General features: G+C 46.9%; 1 protein-coding gene across 1 annotated transcript; it reads left to right on the top strand.

Moving 5' to 3' along the window:
- The first annotated feature begins 951 nt into the window (after positions 1-951).
- Positions 952-21,347, top strand: LOC126234100 (uncharacterized). The gene is made up of 2 exons (XM_049942906.1): positions 952-967; positions 20,224-21,347. The coding sequence occupies exons 1-2, from the start codon at positions 952-954 to the stop codon at positions 21,345-21,347; spliced, it is 1,140 nt and encodes a 379-aa protein (XP_049798863.1).
- Positions 21,348-22,131: the final 784 nt, after the last annotated feature.

Below are 22,131 nucleotides of genomic sequence, written 5' to 3'. Positions count from 1 at the left end.
GCGAGTTCTCTGTGCTGAGGAATAATTTTTCCCCAGATGAAGTGCAATACTTCAAGCACACCACAAACTGTTTTTAAGAACTGCTTTGCAAAATCTAGTTGAACACTTTTGCAAGCTTCTAAAATGTGAACATGAAAAATTATCGAGTGTTACACTGTTTAATACATATCGTGACCCACAATAATATGAACACACAAAAATTCATATAAAGACAATGGTAACATAGGTACCATTAATTACAATGAAGGAAACCATGGATTCTGTAACTAGCAGTACGTTCCTGAAGCAGAAGATGTAGGCTGCGACAGGTTAAAAAGGAAGAGAAAGTGAGACTACAATGAGTAGGACCCACATGTGGCATTTGTGAAGTTACATAAAGATCGAAGGTTAGAAAAAATTACTTTTATAGCTATCTATAAGCAGTAACTTGTTTTATCTTCAAACACCGACTTTTGGATATACTTGCGATCAGTACGAAATCAATTACTGGCTTCGAAAAGTCGATTACAATCCTGTCTTAATCATTTATTACGACTAGTTTCGTTCACGGACCACACTCTGAATACTACACAAACACCATAAGAGAAGGAAACCAAATATACAATAGAAAGAATTAAAGATCCAATGGGATTACAATGTCATCTTAACATACTTATCAAAAAATATTTATCATCAGATATCCTACATTTCTACATATATGAAGAAAAACTGTCACAATAAAAATGTATATAAAAGTGAACATAAGTTTCCAGTTATACATTAACTGTCAGGACAAACAGTATCATGCGCATAGCAATATGAAACAATTTCTGCTAAGTATTATGTCGCAAGTTCCTATTACTGTATGAAAGTAAATTGAGTACGTTCAATAATAGGATTATGAAATCGAATTTCACTTCACTCCCAAAGTGAACAGTATGTACAAAGTGCACATTCTTTATGAACATAACCATGCACAAACCCAGAGGTAAGTAAAGGGCACAAAAATCAAATAATATAATGGGCTTTATTATTAAATACAACATACTAAAAGACAATGCAATGAAGCCATGTTAAGGAATGTAGTAATATTTTATGTATCAAATATTTCTGAAGTATCTAATACTGCTAAGAGACTTCAATATGAGTATCAATAAACTTGAGAATCTTAAGTATATTAATGCCAACTCAATGCAAGCCAACATGAGAGCTTCCAGATGTAATCTTAGACCTATGAGAGTATTCCACTTCAGACAAAAGGGGGGGGGGGGGAGGTCAACAGCAGTAGGCAACCAGCACTCAAGGTAATGCTGAAACTGCTTGTGATTATTCCTTATGCACAATGACTAAATGAACCTATCCGCAAGTGAACCGAAACAGAAAGAAACACACTGAAGGCCAAAGAAACTGGTACACTTTCCTACTATCGAATACGGTCCCTACGAGCACGACGAAGTGCCGCAACGGGACGTGGCGTGGACTCCACTAATGCCTCAAGTCGTGCTGGAGGGAAGTGGCACCATGAATCCTGCAGGGCTGTCCATAAATCCGTGGTAGTACGAAAGGGCGGGGATCTCTTCTGAAAAGCTCGTTGCAAGGCATCCCAGATATGTTCATGTCTGGGACGTCTTGTGGCCAGCGGCAGTATGAACTCTGAAGACTGTCCCTGGAGCCACTGTTGCCATTCTCGACGTGTGGGTTGTTGTATTTTCCTGGTGGAATTGATGAAGTCCGTCGGAATGCAGAAGGGACGTCAATGGATGCAGGCGATTATCAGGATGGCTACAAGTGTGCCACTTTTCAACCGTATCTAGACATATCACAGGTCCCATATCACTACAGCTGCACATTCCACATACCGTCACAGAACTTCCACTAGCTGTAACAGTCCTCTGGTGTCGTGCAGGGTCCATGGATTCGTGAGGTTGTCTCCATACGTCCATCCGCTCGTTGCAATTGGAAACAAGACTCGTCCGACCAGACAACGTGTTTCTGGTCAAACGTCCAGTATCCAGTGTCGGTTGTTGCGTTGAATTGTTCACACGCTGACACTATGGCCCAGCATTGATATCTGCAGCAGTTTGCTGAAGGGTTGCATTTCTGTCACGTTGAACCATTTTCTTGCCATTGGTCCCGTTCTTTTAAGATCTTTTTCCGGCAGCATGATGTCAAAGATTTGATGTTTTACCGGATTGCTGATATTCAAGGTACACTCTTGAAATGGTCATACGTGAAAATCCGGACTTCATCGCTACCTCAGAGATGCTGTGTCCCATCACTCGTGCGGCGACTATAGCACCACGTTCAAACTCAAATGTTGATAACGTGCCGTTGTAGCTATACTGACGATCTAACAGCCGCGCCAGGAACTTTTTGTTATGTAGGCGTTGCCGACCGGAGCGCCGTATTCTGCCTGTGTACATCTCTGTATTTGAATACGTACCACTTTCTTTGGTGCTTCAGCGTATACAAAGCCAATAAATTTCTGATTAAAATTCTGGAACAGAGCGAGAAATGGGGTAGTTCAAATGCACATGACTAGTAACATGCTTGTTTATCTACATATGCAGTTCAGATTACACCTAGAACAATTACCATTATTAATAGCAAACTACTTATTCTCTAATGCACTTAACTAAAAACAATTACCTACTTTTACAGTCCTGAGAGAGGATTGCTAAAAAAACAAGATTTATACAGCACATAATAAAATCAACAGATAATGAAAAGGCATAAAAACGATGAACCATGGTTAGAGAAAATTTCTTGAGTTGGCCCTTATAAATTTCGTATCCGTAAGATATAATTGAAAGGTCACCTATATGGTAGCAAGAAGTGCTGCTAATATCTAATTTCATATAGTCTGCACATTGCTGAATTGCTCACTGAAAAAGTCAATGACTGAATGCAATCAGGCGTTCGTTATCAGACATCTGTTTAATTAAATCAATTACTCATGAAATAAAAATGAGTTACAGAACCAATATCGGCATACAATAAAAGCATTGCAAAGCTGAAGAGGACATGTGCCAGGGAACTGCATGCAACTAGTAGACGTAGTTACAAGCACAACTGGACGTAATATTTACATTTTTTAATGTTAACAGACATAAAACAGCTCATCATTAGGTGAGAATACAAATTTTTAATACCAGATTGCGTTACAAGAGCGGGTGTTGCCCCTGCAGCACCATAGTATGAAATTACGTACGACTTACAAAAAGCATTAAACCAAGGGAAATACAACGCAATGTGCAAGAATAGTAATAAATGTTTATACAAATAGTTAAAAATTAGTAAAACATAGCATTATTACTAGTATTGCTAACTGTACAAGTGTTTGAGGCCAGATGACGTTGCATATCCAAGTATGACGCTACGTAGTGACAGTTTTAATTGGTGGTTTGTACTAATATAACACGTAGGAAGCAGACAGTGCTTACAATCAAAATAAGTTTGGTTCTGAACTTAAAGCGCAAAACTTATTTCGAGCAGTAGATTTCCTTGCCTGTTCGAAATTACACACTGTGCCGACGTAAGTACAATGAAACAGTCTACCAGTTCTAAACTACGAACTGCATATGTAAGCGCTGTAATAGCTACAGGCATTGTATAGTCTAAGTGGTTACAAGGAATTAAATATTTAGTTCTGACTGATTAGCATGAAAGGAAACTATAGTACACTGCCTGTTTAAAACAAAGTGGTAAATAACTTACTATTTGCGCCAAGCAGTGCATGAAGCTATTGCAGCACTGAACGAATTAATATGAACTGCCGACGTATTGGTACAACTAACAGCACAGTTCTCTGCCTGTTAGAAGTGAAACAGGGTACCCAAGTGCTAAAGCAGCTAGATACACTGAATGGCGTAAGTACTTACGAAGATGTACATATTTAGTAGCGCCGTCACATTAGCACAACGAAACTAAATCAAAACCTGTTTATGACAATCAGTACAACCGTAATGAGCAAGTTTCGTTGCTCTATCCGGGATAACAACGTTAACAATTACCTTGTAGCGTTTTTTTTTCACTTAAATTAATGTAGTTCTCATGGGAGAAGAAGTCTTACATTAAGCATATGTTGAAAATAATATTATATGAGACCAAATCTATAACATGAGAAACCTCTGTCATCATAAGCATTGTTAGCAATTAGAAATCGAATAGTAAACCTCTGAGCCTTTATGCCATCAAACTCCCATGTTTTCAACTCACTTGTAAAGCAATCTGAAGTTTAAACTGTTCCTGTGTGTTAAATATCTGACATTAGGAGTGGAAGCAAGAAAAAAATTGTGAAGCGTTTTTGTAATCATGCTTAGCAACGGCCAACTAACATTGAATATCCTCACTACGGAACACTGAGTAAGTATGGCTAATTTCCGCGTCGTGAGCTATGCATCCTGGAGAAACATGCATAGGTCGCAGGTTTCATACAGTAAAACAAGTATTTTAGACCAAATACTAAGATTCTCCCTCAATGAGCAGATTATGACTCATTCGGTTACAAAAATTATGTTTTTAAAATTATTTAAAATTTTGTTGCTTCTAAAAGCCACTATACAGGCAAAATGCACCTGGCGCTGGGTGTGATGAACCGAGTTAATAGTGCAGTAATATCTATGTACTTTCTGTGCTGTATCCTTTAACGTCTGTGATTTATGCCTATCTACCAGCAGTAGTGAATGGGGCAGAGTGCAAATTTGCTTGTCTGACATGTTCCATTGTCACCCGTCAACAGTCAGTAACAACATTTTATAGAAAGTTAATAATTGGTTTGCTGGTACCTCCCTCCCTGCGCGCCTAAGAATCTAATTTAACGCAATTTAGATCACGTCACAGAGCCAAAGAAATTCTCAGTGACAATAACGAGCACGATATTCCTGGGCTTTCAGAGTGAAAACTACACTGGGAACTTCCCAGTCTGCAAACAGATTTGGCTCAGCACCTTTCGGATCCAGGATGCCCTCTCGTATTAGATACGAAACAGTCACAAAGGCTGCTTTTTGGCTTCTGGGTACTCACTGTCACACTGAATTATCTTCCGAGGGATTTTCTCTCCTGCTCAAAATATTTTTATTGCTTAGTAGAATGATCGGAGTCATATGTAGATGTAGTCCAAGTATGTCCTGTTCCAAATTGAGCAAGCTGAGAATATTTACCAGCGGTTCTGTTAACCTTTTTCTCTCATCTGTCGTCACGGTCACCATACTCTTTGGACGCGACTACTTCCGTGTGAGAAAAATATGACTTCTTTAACGTAATCTGTCCCTGCTGTAGAGAGACGTTAAGTATTCTGCTGTAGAATTTTACTAACTTCTTCCCATTAGCGTGTAAAATGCATGAATATTAAATCTGTTCAAATCAAATGCCCGCCAGTTACTCTTAAATGACTCATTCCATTCTTTTGAGCAACATTGGAGTAGACAGCTTACCGAAGGTAACCGTCAATTGTTAAACTGTTGAGCTATATCCTTAAGTATTTCAGGGATCGATGTACCTTCACATCCGTAGGTGACAACCTATACTTGCCCTACAGATGCTTGGGTGCTGCTAAGAAAGCAACGGAACTCACTGCTAGAGAATCTTTTCAGATACATGAGAAGTAACCAACTTTGATTCCAGAAGGAATCGCTGTGCACAGCGACTGTAGATTAAGGGTAAGGACTCAGCACATCAGAAGCTCTTTTCCAGGGTCAACCATCTGCAAAAGTGGGATCATATTAAAATATGTCAACTGAACATTTAGAGCATTACCAGAACTAAATGCCAAAGCTTACAGGAGGTGCTGTTTAAGCCCATCTTCTACATTCTTGTTCTAAATACTGGGATATTATATTGTCAGAGCAACGTTTCACAATGTCTACGGAGCAGTCACGTGTCCTGAGTAAAACCGTTAATGCTCACTTGCTATCCGATTCCATGAACTATATTCGTCAAATCTGAATCGGAACTGGAGAACTGACCATACGTAATATCTACACACCGGCATGTTCTCCGTTGCCAATCCATGTTCTTTAAACATACTGACATCCTGCACAAGATGCAATCGACACACACACACACACACTGACGTAAAAGAAACCCAACACCAAAAACTACAGTAATGAAATTTCAGGAATACATTTGTCTAGGTGACGAAATTAAGTGACTAACATTGCGAATCACAGGATAACGTTAGCGTGAAATAAGCCATTGCAAATTTGAAATACTGTTACATTTAAACCCGTGTAACTGCCAGGATGTTGAATCTAAGCATGCAAACGTGCATGCAGTGTGTTTCACACGTGACTAAATCCAGTGTGTACGACAGAGTTCTACGCCTGTTGTACTTAGTTAATACAGATAATGTTAACGCTGGTTGTGGATGACACTCTGCCTTCGGATTTTTGTTTTGGTTTTAGGGCGCAAAACTGCTATGGTCATTAGCGCTCGGTCCGTGACTTAGGAAACAATAGAAACCGAAAATGAAAAACAGCAGAAATGGGAACGAAACTAAAAAATTGGAGAAACTAAAAGCAGAAAGAAGGCTTAAAAATCCACTACAGAAAGGGGTTGGTGGTCCCCAAAAAAACTTCAAATGACTGACGTCATTTCACTGTCACTAATAAACTCGAGAACGCGATCGGCCGAGCGCGTGTCATCTGCTAAAATTGACGATATATCAGGCGATAGCTGTAGACGGGAGCGTAACGGATTAAAATAGGGGCATTCAATTAAAAGGCGTCTTACCGTCCACAGCTGAGAGCAGTGGGGACAGAGTGGGGGAGGATCGCCGCTTAAAAGATGTCGATGGCTAAAAAGACAGTGGCCTATCCGGAGCCTAGTTAAAATTACCTCCTCCCGACGACGCGTTCGGAAGGAAGAGGTCCAAGCACAAGGAAGAGCTTTCACGTCCCGCAATTTATTATGGGGAAGTGTTGACCAATGCGCGTGCCATAAATGAACAACACGACGACATAAATCGCTCCGTAGATCGGCGAAGGGAATCGACTGAATAGCTGGCTGAAGAGAGACTGCAGCCTTTGCCGCTATATCGGCCGCCTCATTCCCACAGATACCAGCGTGTCCCGGGAGCCAGAGGAACTCCACCGAAACGCCCCCAGGTGGAGCAAGCGCAGACAGTCCTGAATCCGGTGGACCACAGGGTGGACAGGGTAAAGAGCTTTGAGACTGAGGAGAGAGCTGAGAGAGTCTGAGCAAATAACACACTGTTTCCGCTGATGGCGGCGGATGTAGTGGACAGCCTGGAGAACAGCGTAAAGCTCCGCAGTGTAAACCGAACGCTGGCCGGGAAGCCGAAATTGATTTGGGGTGTCGCCAACAATATAGGCACTCCCTACACCTTACGATGTATTCGAGCCATCAGTATAAATAAATGTGAGTTCCTTCATTTGTGCACCTAGAGCAGCAAATGCCCGACGATAAACAAGTGAAGGGGTACCATCCTTGGGCAATTGACAAAGGTCACGGAGCAGGCAGATCCGGGGACGGAGCCAAGGCGGTGCTGTACCCCAAGTTGTCAAGAAGGTTTTAGGAAAGCGGAAGGAAACAATAGAGCAGTTGACGGAAGCGGACTCCCGGTGGTAGTAGGGAGGAGGAGCGGCCTGTATACTCTACATCAAAGGAGGCGTCGAAAAAAAAGGTCATGGGCTGGATTAGCAGGCATGGAAGCCAGATGGCTAGCATAACGACTCAGGACTGCTCGCCGATTGGACAGCGGAGGTTCAGCAGTCTCAGCATAAAGGCTTTCCACGGGGCTAGTGTAAAAAGCTCCAGACACTAAACGTAATCCACGGTGGTGGATAGAGTCGAGACGCCGAAGAATAGACAGCCGAGCAGAGGAGTAGACTATGCTTCCATAATCCAATTTCGAGCGCACTAAGGCGCGATAGAGGCGGAGAAGGACCACTCGGTCCGCTCCACAGGAGGTACCATTCAGGACACGCAGGGTGTTAAGGGATCGCAGACAGCGAGCCGAAAGGTAAGAAACGTGCGAGGACCAGCACAGTTTCCTGTCAAACGTAAGACCCAAGAATTTAGCGACGTTTGAAAACGGAAGGTTGACAGGACCTAGATGTAAGGAGGGCGGAAGAAACTCCTTACGTCGCCAAAAATTAACACAAACGGTCTTACTGGGAGAGAAACGGAAGCCGGTTTCGATGCTCCAAGAGTGGAGGCGATCGAGACATCCTTGAAGACGTCGTTCAACAAGGCTGGTCCGTTGAGAGCTGTAGTAGATCGCAAAATCGTCCACAAAGAGGGAGCCCGAGACATCAGGAAGGAGACAATCCATAATTGGATTTATGGCGATGGCAAACAGTACAACACTCAGCACGGAGCCCTGGGGTACCCCGTTTTCTTGGGAGAAAGTACGGGAGAGAGTAGTGTTCACCCGCACCCTAAATGTGCGCTCTGCCATAAATTCGCGAAGGAAAAGGGGCAGCCGGCCTCGAAAGCTCCAAGAGAACAGTGTGCGGAGGATGCCTGTCCTCCAACAGGTATCGTATGCTCTCTCCAGATCAAAAAATATAGCTACTGTTTGGTGTTTCCGGAGAAAATTGATCATGATATAAGTGGAGAGAGCAACAAGATGGTCAAGTGCAGAACGATGCTTCCGCAATCCGCATTGGGCTGGTGTTAAAAGACTGCGGGATTCCAGCCACCAAGCTAAACGGTAATTCACCATACGCTCCAAAACCTTACAGACACTACTCGTGAGAGAAATGGGGCGATAGCTAGAGGGGATATGTTTGTCCTTTCCAGGTTTCCGAACGGGAACGACAATAGCTGCCCGCCATCGTCTGGGAAAGGTACGGTCTGTCCAAATTCGATTATAAAGGCGAAGGAGGTAACGCAGACTATGGGTTGATAAATGCAGCAACATTTGGACATGGATACCATCCGGTCCTGGGGCAGAGGAGCGAGAAGAAGAGAGGGCGTGTTGGAGTTCCCGCATGGAGAAAACCGTATTGTAGCTTTCGTGATTTTGAGAGGAGAAAGCAAGATGTCGCACTTCCGCTGCACGTTTCTTCGAGAGAAACGCTGGCGGGTAATTTGAAGAGCTCGAAATCGCAGCAAAGTGCTGACCCAATGAGTTAGAAATTGCGACGGGGTCCACTAAGGTATCATGCGCGACAGTGAGCCCAGAGACCGGGGAGAAACTAGGCGCGCCTGAGAACCGTCGAAGCCGACTCCAAACTTCCGAGGAGGGAGTGAAGGTGTTAAATGAACTAATAAAGAATTTCCAGCTTGCCTTCTTGCTATCGCGGATGACGTGACGGCATCGCGCACGGAGCTGCTTATAGCGGATACAGTTTGCCAAAGTAGGATGGTGACGGAAAATGCGAAGAGCACGTCGCCGCTCACGTATTGCGTCACGGCAGGCCTCGTTCCACCAAGGAACTGGGGGGCGCCGGGGCAATTCGGAGGTGCGTGGTACTGAACGTTCCGCAGCTGTAAGAATAACGTCGGTAATATGTGTGACCTCATCGTCGACGCTGGGAAAGCGACGGTCATCGAATGTCGCGAGAGACGAAAAAAGTGTCCAATCGGCTTGAGCAAACTTCCAGCGTCGCGAGCGCATATATGGCAGTTGAGGCTGCAGTCTAAGGACACATGGAAAGTGGTCACTCGAGTGTGTATCATCAAGGGCGAACCATTCGAAGCGCCGAGCTAGCGGAACAGAACCGACCGCAAGGTCCAAATGAGATAAATTTGTCGTGGAGGCAGACAAAAATGTGGGGACCCCAGTGTTGAGGCAAACTAGATCCGCTTGGTGGAAGACGTCTAGCAATAGTGAGCCACGGGGACAAGGATGTGATCCCCAAAGCGGGTGGTGGGCATTGAAGTCCCCAACCAGCAATTAGTGGGGTGGAAGCTGACCAAGATGAAGGAGATCAGCTCGTGCCATTGGTGTGGACGATGGAATGTATACCGTACAACGAGAGAACGTGTATCCAGAAAGGGAAAGACGGACGGCGACAGCTTGGAAGGAACTGTTTAAGGGGATTGGGTGATAATGGAGAGTATCATGGAGAAGAATCATGAGTCCTCCATGGGCTGGAGTGCCTTCAACAGAGGGGAGGTCATATCGGACGGACTGAAAATGAGGGAGAACAAAGCGGTCATGCGGACGCAGCTTTGTTTCCTGAAGACAGAAGATGACCGGCGAGTAGGATCGTAAGAGGATCGACAATTCATCCCGATTGGCTCGAATGCCGCAGATATTCCAGTGGATAATGGACATAGGGTGAACAGAAAATGGAGGAATGTGACCAAGGGTGCTGTCAACTCAACGACTGCTCAGAGCTTGTGACTGACAGCATGGAATGGCATTCAGCCGAAGGCAGAAGATCCTGATCCATAGGTTGGTCAGTAGCAGCTCCTGCCACCAGCGATCGGCCGGTTGACCGGCCACCAGCAGTGCGCCTCGGCGACACAGAAGACGGCCGAGGGCGATTTCCGCCAGGTGGTGCTGTAGATGGGACACGCCTTGGCGGAGAAGGAGAGGAACTGGGTTTCTTTGTAGCGTTCTTGGAAGTATGATGTTTAGATGAAGGAGGAACTGATGGTTGCGAAGTTGCGGTACGTAAAAACGCTTCACGAGTATGCTCTGTTTTCGAAGACTTGGCGTCGGACTTTTGGGCTCGAGATTTAGCAGAACCCGACGAAGCGTGAGCCATAGAGCGGGCAGGCGAAAGTGGTGAGGTTGAACGGGCGATCTTTGCGCTGGCCGATCTGACGACCGTGGTACTAAAGGTGAGGTCGCAAGTCTGCGTGGCCGCCTCCTTTGTTGGCCGAGGAGAAGCAAGGACAGTGCTGTATTTTCCTGTCTGAGGCACAGTGGGCTGTCGACTGGCGAATAATTTTCGAGCAGCAAAGGTCGACACGTTTTCCTTCACTCTTATTTCCTGGATGAGCTTTTCGTCCTTAAAAACGGGGCAATCTCGAGAGGAAGCAGCGTGGTCACCCATACAGTTGATGCAGCGAGGGGATGGAGGTGGACAAGCACCCTCATGGGCATCCTTGCCACACGTAACACATTAGGCCGGATTGGAACAGGACTGGCTGGTGTGATTGAACCGCTGACATCGATAGCAACGCGTAGGGTTTGGGACGTAAGGGCTAACGGAAATTATCTCATAGCCGGCTTTGATTTTCGATGGGAGTTGAACTTTGTCAAATGTCAAGAAGACAGTGCGGGTTGGAATGATGTTCGTGTCAACCCTTTTCATAACCCTATGAACAGCCGTTACGCCCTGGTCAGACAGGTAGTGCTGAATTTCTTCGTCAGACAATCCATCGAGGGAGCGTGTGTAAACGACTCCACGCGAGGAATTTGAAGTACGGTGCGGTTCCACCCGGACAGGGAAGGTGTGGAGCAGTGAAGTACGCAGCAATTTTTGTGCCTGGAGGGCACTGTGTTTCTAACAACAGGGTGCCATTCCGTAATCTGGAACAAGACTTTACAGGACCTGCAATTGCGTCTACACCTTTCTGAATAATGAAAGGGTTGACCGTGGAGAAGTCGTGACCTTCGTCAGACCGAGAAACAACAAGGAACTGTGGCAACGTTGGAAGAACCGTCTGTGGCTGAGACTCAGTGAACTTACGTTTGTGAGCAGACATAGTGGAAGGTGAGGAAACCATTGCGGAAGAATGATTACCGGCGTCTCCGATGGCGCGCTCCTCCCTTGTGGGGGCCTCACTGAGGGCACACCCGCCTTAGGTGATTGTTCACACCTCAGGTCACACCTCCCGACAATCGGACGGAGGGACCAATCGGCACTTTCGGAAGGTATCAGCTCGGGTAATCACCCCTCCCTGGGCCTGGCCGTTACCAGGGGGTACGTACGTGTCCTACCTGTCTACCCGGGGCGGGGAAGTACGCGTTACCCTGTCACCGGCTACGCATGGAAATGCGTGGGTCGGTCTTCAGACACGCACAGGGAGGAAAAAAGAGAAAGGGAAAGGAAAGAGGAGGGGTCTCAAACGCCACAGCGGAGAAAAGAGCAAAGAGAAGAAGTAAGGAAAAGAGGACAGAGGAAGGACGAAGACTTGCAAGCGTAGAAAGCAAGGAATTGGTAACAGTTTCGAGCGTCCGTCTCCGGACGTAGGCACAAACCGTACTCCCAGAGGGGGAGAAAGGGAAGGAAAGAGCCAGAGGTGGGGGGGGGGTGGCGAAGATGGGGGATGGGGGAAGGATGCGGAAAGGGAAGGTATTCAGCCCGGAAAGGAAGGAGGGCCACATCTCGGGGTCCCGTGCTCGCTACGCACGTATCCACAAAAGAGTTGTGGATCCCCTGGGGGGACTCTGTAGAGCGTGTTGGGTTACAACAGCGGCATGTGGCCGAGCATTGTACTGTCTGAAATCACCCTCTGTAATGCTGTTCGTGAATGGTATTCAACAGGTAGTCGTTCTGCTGTCATACCAAGTTTCAGCCTGGACGAAAACTGCAAGTTTGGGTCCAGTGTGTCTAGCACACAGACAGGCTGGTCGCCGGCCTTGAACTGACCTGTCAACCACGATGGCCATCGCTGGCACAAGGGTAGAATCATTTCTTTTAGGGAACGTAACTGACCCCCAGCCGGCCCTCCCATGGTCTCTCCCTCGACACCACTGAAGTTGCAGACGGCGATGGTTTGGTACGAGTGGAACACGCTACAGGGGGTCTGGCTCAGCTCTTTAAGTAATCAATTTGGAGCAGCTCCTTGTGTCAGTGTGGTGCCAACAGCTGCTCAAACTGCTGCTGCACATGCACTACCACGCAGCAAAGCTGTACGTCTAACACGATGGTCTTTCTTCTCGGTAGTGCTACATGGTCGTCCGAAGCGTGGTCTTGTGACAATAGATCCCATGACCACCTCTACCCACAATCGTGGACAGTGGCCGCATTCCTTTTAAGTTTTTCTGCAATATAGCAAAAAGAATATCCGTTTTCTTGTAACCCTACTTTATGTGTTCCCTCAAACTTAGTGCGTCTTTATCGCCTGAAAGGCATTCTCTACTAACGTCAGCGTATCACATCCAATCTCGTTACAGCGTCTATTTGAAGCCAACCTGACTTGTATCCTTACAGTGGAGCCACTAGTGGCTGTTACGCGAATGGAGCGATATCTCAACAGATATCTTTCAGATGTTTTAATGCAATGGGCGAGTTGTGGCGCCCTGAAAATATCCAAAGTTCGGAGTTGGCATGGCCGCATGGGCCACTCGGCAAGCAGGGGCTCGTCAGCAGGTGCGTGGTGCCCAACATCAGCGAGAGCAACAGGGGTGGCCACACTGCGTGGTCCAGGCCGACCGCGTGGCTGGAAATTCCATGTTGAAGTGGTGTCAAGGAATGGGCTTTGTGGCTAAAGAGATTTGTATGCTGGGAGTGCCAAACATGGTGGACTTTGTGAAACCATAATGGCAGACATTTCACAGTTCATGTAGAAACTAATAATAGCCGGAGGTACCTTAAAAAGAAACACGTACATTACCATTATTTTCACGACGATTCTGATGGCGTAATCAGATTTTCAATATCTTTATTACTTTAAAGTTCAGTATCTGACTGCAAATTATACAAGTAACAGCCAGCAACGAATTTCCAAAATCCAAACCGTTCATCCAATTTTTTCGATCGACATGTGTGCAGAAAGCTATTGGTGTAAACCTAAATTGGTATCAATTACAAGCATGTAACATGAATAGTACAAGAAATTAGGGTCAAAGTGGCCCATTACTATTTATCGCGTTACTCGATGATTGGTTTGTGCGGCGTGCAACTGCGCGGTTATCAGCGCCCATACAAATTCCCAACCTTTGCTCAGTCCGATCTCGCCACTTTGAGTGATGATGAAATGATGAGGACAAAACACAAACACCCAATCTCGAGGCAGGTGAAAATCCCTGACCCTGCCGGGAATAGAAACCAGGACCCTGTGCTCGAGAAGTGAGAACGTGACCGCGATGCCATGAGCTGCGGACACGGTTACACGAAAAAAACGGTAGAAACATCCTTTTAAATATATTTATCCATCTAGGTTTGTTTATATCCGGTATTTACTATTCATGAAGAAATTGATCAAATATTTACTGTGTTTTAGAAAGCACAGACATTAGGCTACTGGCCTAATTTTGTTTCTATTCGTTTCATGTGCGTGTGTGTGATTTGTTTATGTATTTAATAATGTGTGTTGGAGTGTTTATGGTCGAGCCACAGGAATATTTATTTTTAAGTTATTTAAATGTAAATCCAGTATTTTTGAAGTGTTTCAATATGTTTAAGTGCGCGTTGGCTTTGAGACATTGCGGAAGCGCTCTAGCCAATCACAGCGCTCGTTACTACGGTAGGCGACTACCGAGGTCAGTGGAGAGACTGTGTGGAGCATCGGGTAGCACAGGACACGGAGTGCTGGACAGGGGAGTGCTGGAAATAGTTTGAGAGTGTTGAGCATTTTGAGAGTGCTCGCGGAAGATAGTATTTCGTAGTGCCAACTTGTGCACTGATGAGATTTCCGTGGCTTCTTCAGTGAAGACGTAGTATGCGTTTAATAGTGAATATATTGCAAGCTATGTTCATAACTGATTACGTAAAGGAAGAATCTATTGTTTCCCTGTTATTCAACTAATATTTTATTTAACTGCTGGACCATAGACACTAAAAGTCTTTTTGCAGTAATAAATTGCATTCTTCAAGGTAGTTCCGCTATCGTACTAATCATTTAAAGTCGTTAAAATAGTACCTGCAGATTTTATTTAATTGCCACCCTTCACTATGTTACACTCAAAATTCGCAATTGCCGAGTAATAGGAACCTTCGGCCATTCGATTCATGTGTATTCATATTGTATACGGCAGACTCAGCAGTATTTGGCCTGTAATGCGGCGCCTAGGTATTACAGCTCCTACACAACGAAACAAGCCAAAACTTAACTACGTACCGTCAGACTCAGAGTTGCAATATTAAGGTCGAATTTTGTTTACTTTGAAAGACCACAATGTCGACTACGAGTTTGTATCGTCCTTGTTGCTGCTGCTATTTTTCCTTTAGTGTGGTATAACTCATCAATATGAGGAAATAGATGGAAATAACATCCATTTTACTTTCAATTCTGAATATCCGATTCCTTCATTTCAGCAGCTTGGAAAAATGGTTTCTAGTCAGACTTACGTTTTATCACTGCTGATGGAAAGCATAGCTTTGTCGCTGCAACTGAAAAAATTGTCAGATGTCCGTCTTAATACTATCTTGCTTTAGAACAAATCAGCAAAAGTATTTCATTTATTAGGTTGCTGTTTAAGTCTGTAGCATTTTTGTGCAAGTTTAATAAACACAATTCGTAATATTTGCTATTTAAATCTGTTTGCCAACGCTGGGAGTAAATTTTCGATTCCGCAGCTGTACGAGTAACCTGTTGTTAAGGAGAGTAAGTCTCATGAAAGGAAATTTCTTGGAGACAGTTTGATAGAGCGGAAAATCTCAACGATCTAAGAATGGAAGATAAAGTGAGTGTTCAATGACTTTGTAGCGCAATTCCTGTATAGAGTTTTTTGTCAGTCTAACCATGTGGGCGGGCGTTATGGAGTATAATCACTTCAGGCAGTCTGTTGTCGTCGTTGGCTTGCGTCTGCAACACGTCTCAGTTTTTGCGAAATATCAGTGATGGCGAGACCTCGGGGAAGTAATTCGTAGCACACCACATCGTCCCTGTTCTACCAGAACAGGCGCGCATGCCCTTGTAAGCGGAGTGCTTCTTTGTTTGCGCTCAACCATTCATCTTTTTCTCATGTTAGCATGGAGAGACCATTTCCCGTGACCACTGACGATACAGGGTAGCAATCTTCGGTGTCTCACGAGCAAAATTTATCATGAGCATACAGATACACATATGAGAACCGCCTGATTTTGGCTTAGAGCATGCAGTACCTATACAACCCACATTTAATCATCCTCATTGCATGCTAATGTCTCACGATGGCGGAATGATAACAGTTCACTACGTTTACGATCCCTCCAGTACACTGACGTGAATCATGTTTGGATTAATGCGTGAAAGATTTTTAATCCCCTAAAGGTCTTCCTGTACCTGGAGACAGTCACTTATGACGGAACGGTTCTCCTTTTAACTAGGAAACCGTTTGTCGTGTTTTGTCCAGTGGCATCATCTCCACACACAGCGCTGAAGTTTCTGGCTGCCTCCGCTGCTGTCACTCCACTACTCAACTGAACCACGAGGACATGACGAAACTGCAAATTGTCCATATGGCACTGCATTTTCTAGCTCCACTTCCTCCAATGACAAAATACCATTATGGAAACCCATGTGAACTACAAATAAAAGTAATCCATCAATCCTTAGCAACCGAAAAACCAACATGATAAACAGAAACGCCATTAGCTTGTGCACCAACCTAATAAACAGTAATTCCTCAGTCCAGACAGAACCAAAAATGCTGATTCGAACGTCTTCCTCGGTAAGTACCTCTACTGGATTCTACCGTCTGCTGGTATCTGCAAGACTTTACTACGAGCAGTTACCACATCGACGAATGAGATCATGTCATGAGAATATCGGAAAAGACATTCTAGGCTGGCACAAGAAATGTGAGGATCACCACAATGGTTTTCGAAGTGGCGGTTACAATTATCTGATTAACTGAAGCACAGCGTGGATACTGCAAGAAGGTATAACTTTATAATCTGAGTAGTCTCCATCGATTTCTAAGTATCCAGCAGTTCTAAGCATCCTGCTTCAAAAATTAGGAGCTGGAGCCAGCCATATGACTTGGCAACATCTAACACTTCACAAAATTGCTTTGCACGTTGCCAAACACCTGAAGAAGCGTATCACCGAGAGACAGTAACACTTATTAAACAGGAGCTCCAAGACGAAAGCAGCAGCCATATAAGACACTGAATATTTTTGTGACATCACCCATGAAGAGAGTGCATCGTCAATACTGGAGAAACCTAGTCAAGCTTCTGTATTCAGACATGGTTAGCGAATTCCTTTTTTTTTTTTTTGTGGTTTTAGGGCGCACAACTTCAACGGTCATTAGCGCCCAGACTACGTGAGGAATGCACCGCGAGTCACAAGTTTAAAACAGCAACGAAACGGAAAACACGATAAAAGACAGACTGACAGGCATAGGATTAAAAAAGGAAAACAGCAGAATCAAATGTCCTTGGAGAGGCTTGTCAAATTGATAAAATGAAGAACGCGAGTAGCTGCTCGTGGGTCATCCGCTCAAATGGCTTCTACAGTACATGGCAGGCCAATATCAAGACGAAGGGTGTTAAAATCCGGACCGACCGTTAAAATGTGGCGGACCGTCAGCAATTGCCCACATGGGCAGAACGGCGCCGGCGCAGCCGTCAGCAGATGGCGATGGCTGAACCGGCAGTGGCCAATTCGTAACCGGGCCAAAACGACCTCCTCCCGCCGAGAAGGGCGTGAGGAGGACGTCCAAGCCACGGGAAGAGGTTTCAGGGCCCTAAGTTTGTTGTCCGTAAGTGCAGCCCAATCGGCATGCCACTGCGATAAAATGCGCCGACAAATTACCCTGCTACAATCTGACGAAGGGACCCAACAAGAAGCTGTCCGAGGCTGGAGGACCGCAGCCTTGGCCGCGGCATCTGCAGCTTCGTTCCCAGGGATACCGACATGGCCAGGAACCCACATAAAGGTAACCGGAGTACCGACGTCCACCAGCTGCTGAATAGAGCGTTGGATCCGGTGCACGAAAGGGTGAACCGGGTACAGATCACTGAGGCTCTGGATGGCGCTCAGGGAATCAGAGCAGATGACGTGGCTAAGAGTTACTGTCTTTAATGTATTTGTTTCCATTGTCTTCTGCATCCCTGTGTGTTGATCATTACTGGTTTTTTCGCCTTTATGGGCAGTTTCCCATCCCAAGGACAAGAGTGCCCTAACGTCTTGTCTGCTCCTCTGCTCTCTGACAAGGTATTGGCTGTGTGTCACTTCCTCTGCCGGAAGCCCCTTCCTGGAGGGCTACGACGATCGGACGGTGCAAGCGGAGCAGCAACTTCAAGTCCTCTCGGTTGGAGCGAATGCTGCGAATATTCCAGTGAATAAGTGCCATCGTAAAAAGAAAAAAAGGAAGATGAAAGAAGGGGTCACCTCGAAGGCCGCTGAGGGCCTGGCTTCGAGCGAGCACTGCCGCCGCTATCAGTAGGCGGACAGTCATCGTCCATTGGGTCTATAGGTTCATCGGCCATCTTAGGATGATGGCCGGGAGGGGGAGCTTCCTCCGCCGGTGAACGGCCAGATGTTCGGCTACCAGCGGTGCGGCCAGGCGAAACGGAGGACGGCCTGGGGCGCCAACCGCTGGGTGGCGCAGGAGAAGAAATGCGCCGTGGCGGAGAAGGAGAAATGCGCCGTGGCGGAGAAGGAGAACTGTGCTTCCTATGTGCCTTCTTGGAAGGTCGTTTGGTGGAAGTACCGGTCGAAGGCTGGGAGGTCGAGGTACGGAGGAAGTCTGCACGGGACGGTTCCTTCTTGAAGGCCCGTGCATCTGACTTCTGGGTCTTCGTCTTAGCAGAAGCTGATTAAGGGGCTGGTGTCTGTGGGGTGATGGGAGGAAGAGGAGACGTCGACCGCGCGATCTTAGCACTGGCCGAACGGACAACCGTGGTGCTGAAGGTCAGATCGCATGTCTGGGTTGCCACCTCCCTGGTAGTCCGAGGAGAGGCGAGGACAGTACTGTATTTCCCCGCTGGGAGCAGCGTGGGCTTCCTACTAGCCAATAGCTTGCGAGCAGCCGAGGTGGACACTTTCTCTTTGACCCGAATTTCTTGGATTCAGCGTTCTTCCTTATAGACAGGACAGTCGCGGGAGGATGTGGCATGGTCACCCTGACAGTTCACACAACGAGGAGACGGAGGTGGACAGTCACCCTCATGGGCATCCCTGCCACAAGTGACACATTTAGCCGCATTGGAACAAGACTGTCGAGTGTGATTGAAACGCTGACACTGGTAGCAGCGCGTAGGTGTCGGGACATAGGGGCGAACTGAAATGACCTCGTAGCCCGCCTTGATGCGCGATGGCAGCTTAACACTATCGAAGGTCACGAAAAGTGTCTGGGTCGGTACAAGGTCATTGTTGACCTTTTTCATGACCCTATGGACAGCCGTCACGCCCTGCTCAGCGAGGAAAGATTGAATCTCCTCGTCAGTCAAGCCATCGAGGGATCTAGTATAGACCACACCACGAGATGAATTCAAAGTTCGGTGAGCCTCCACCCTGACAGGGAATGTGTACAGCAGTGTGGCCCGAAGCAGTTTGTGACTGAAAGGCGCTCTCAGTTTCGAGTAATAAGGTACCGTTACGCAACCTGGTACAAGATTTGACAGATCCGGCTATGGCATCGACTCCTTTCTGGATAACGAAAGGGTTGACAGAGGAAAAATCCTTTCCCTCCTCAGATCGAGAAACGACGAGGAACTGTGGGGCAGGCGGTAGTACTTTTGTCACTGGTAGCTGGTCAAGTTTCCGTTTTTGGGCCGAAGTCGAGTGAGATGGAGTGAAATCCATTGCGGAGGAATCCCCCATGATTGCCAGCGTCTCCGATGGCGCGCTCCTTCCTTGTGGGGACCCTCTCAGAGGGCACTCCCGCCTTCGGTGAATGTTTACACCTCAGGTCACACCTCCCGAGAAACAGATGGAGGGACCAATCGGCATGGTCAGAAGGTATCAGCTCAGGCAATCACCCTTCCCCGGGCCTGGCCTGTACCAGGGGTATGTGCGTGCCTTACATGTCTACCCAGGGCGGGGAATTACGCGTTACCCCGTCGAGGGAGAGGGAGAGGGAGAGGGAGAGGGAGAGGGAGAGGGAGAGGGAGAGGGAGAGGGAGAGGGAGAGGGAGAGGGAGAGGGAGAGGGAGAGGGAGAGGGAGAGGGAGAGGGAGAGGGAGAGGGAGAGGGAGAGGGAGAGGGAGAGGGAGAGGGAGAGGGAGAGGGAGAGGGAGAGGGAGAGGGAGAGGGAGAGGGAGAGGGAGAGGGAGAGGGAGAGGGAGAGGGAGAGGGAGAGGGAGAGGGAGAGGGAGAGGGAGAGGGAGAGGGAGAGGGAGAGGGAGAGGGAGACGGCAGTGTCTCAAACGCCGAGGCGGAGACCAGAGGAGGCAAGGAGAAGGAGGCAAGGAGAAGGAGGCAAGGAGAAGGAGGCAAGGAGAAGGAGGCAAGGAGAAGGAGGCAAGGAGAAGGAGGCAAGGAGAAGGAGGCAAGGAGAAGGAGGCAAGGAGAAGGAGGCAAGGAGAAGGAGGCAAGGAGAAGGAGGCAAGGAGAAGGAGGCAAGGAGAAGGAGGCAAGGAGAAGGAGGCAAGGAGAAGGAGGCAAGGAGAAGGAGGCAAGGAGAAGGAGGCAAGGAGAAGGAGGCAAGGAGAAGGAGGCAAGGAGAAGGAGGCAAGGAGAAGGAGGCAAGGAGAAGGAGGCAAGGAGAAGGAGGCAAGGAGAAGGAGGCAAGGAGAAGGAGGCAAGGAGAAGGAGGCAAGGAGAAGGAGGCAAGGAGAAGGAGGCAAGGAGAAGGAGGCAAGGAGAAGAAGGCAAGGAGAAGAAGGCAAGGAGAAGAAGGCAAGGAGAAGAAGGCAAGGAGAAGAAGGCAAGGAGAAGAAGGCAAGGAGAAGAAGGCAAGGAGAAGAAGGCAAGGAGAAGAAGGCAAGGAGAAGAAGGCAAGGAGAAGAAGGCAAGGAGAAGAAGGCAAGGAGAAGAAGGCAAGGAGAAGAAGGCAAGGAGAAGAAGGCAAGGAGAAGAAGGCAAGGAGAAGAAGGCAAGGAGAAGAAGGCAAGGAGAAGAAGGCAAGGAGAAGAAGGCAAGGAGAAGAAGGCAAGGAGAAGAAGGCAAGGAGAAGAAGGCAAGGAGAAGAAGGCAAGGAGAAGAAGGCAAGGAGAAGAAGGCAAGGAGAAGAAGGCAAGGAGAAGAAGGCAAGGAGAAGAAGGCAAGGAGAAGAAGGCAAGGAGAAGAAGGCAAGGAGAAGAAGGCAAGGAGAAGAAGGCAAGGAGAAGAAGGCAAGGAGAAGAAGGCAAGGAGAAGAAGGCAAGGAGAAGAAGGCAAGGAGAAGAAGGCAAGGAGAAGAAGGCAAGGAGAAGAAGGCAAGGAGAAGAAGGCAAGGAGAAGAAGGCAAGGAGAAGAAGGCAAGGAGAAGAAGGCAAGGAGAAGAAGGCAAGGAGAAGAAGGCAAGGAGAAGAAGGCAAGGAGAAGAAGGCAAGGAGAAGAAGGCAAGGAGAAGAAGGCAAGGAGAAGAAGGCAAGGAGAAGAAGGCAAGGAGAAGAAGGCAAGGAGAAGAAGGCAAGGAGAAGAAGGCAATGAGAAGGCAAGGAGAAGAAGGCAATGAGAAGGCAAGGAGAAGAAGGCAATGAGAAGGCAAGGAGATTATGCAGGGGAAAGAGTAAGGAAGACAGTGAGGTGGAGAAGAGCAAAGAAAGGAACCAACCAAAGGAAGGAAGAAACGAGAAGTGAAAAAGCAAAATGACCGCAAATAGATGTCGTGGAACCGTCCATCTCCGGACGCAGGCGCTAACTTCCCCCTTGAGGGGGAGGGACTCCTTTTAGTAGCCTCTTACGACAGGCAGGAATACCTCGGGCCTATTCGTACCCCAGACCCGCAGGGGGGGAGCGAATTTCGTGACCTCGTTACTGGAGACTAGAAACGTGCCCCGAAGAACTTAAACGAGCGAAGGTAGCTGCTCTCCCAAATCCAACTGAAGCTTCAGATCTTGCACAAACCTTTCGTCACATTTCGCTGCTTATTGTGATGCAGCGACTTCTGGAACGGATACTGTTTAGCAGGACTGGTCGAACAAGCCAGCATTCGCCCCGAACGAAGCTGTGTTGTTTAAACCCTGGCCCTCGCAGTATGGATTGGAGTGGGCTTTCAGAATATGGAAACGTCTTTGGCTTGCACTGATTTACTTCCAGCCCACGATGTCTGGTGACAGGGCCTTCTCTATAGACTGATGAATGTAATCTGAGCCCAAAAGTTACATAGCTTCAAAACGTGACAATATAGGGTACCATGTCATTACGGGACAATATCAGCAGCCAGAAATTTCTCCAGAATTGCTTCCGTCTAAGATCGATATTAGTCCCACTGCCCATTATCCTTACACTGGATGCCCCAACAACAGTTTGTAAGAAATTTGG

This window comes from Schistocerca nitens, chromosome 1, assembly GCF_023898315.1.
Source record: "Schistocerca nitens isolate TAMUIC-IGC-003100 chromosome 1, iqSchNite1.1, whole genome shotgun sequence".
In the NCBI taxonomy this organism is placed as follows: domain Eukaryota; kingdom Metazoa; phylum Arthropoda; class Insecta; order Orthoptera; family Acrididae; genus Schistocerca; species Schistocerca nitens.
The sequence above is the reverse complement of the archived record's forward strand: the minus strand, read 5'-3'. Positions and strand labels throughout refer to the sequence as shown.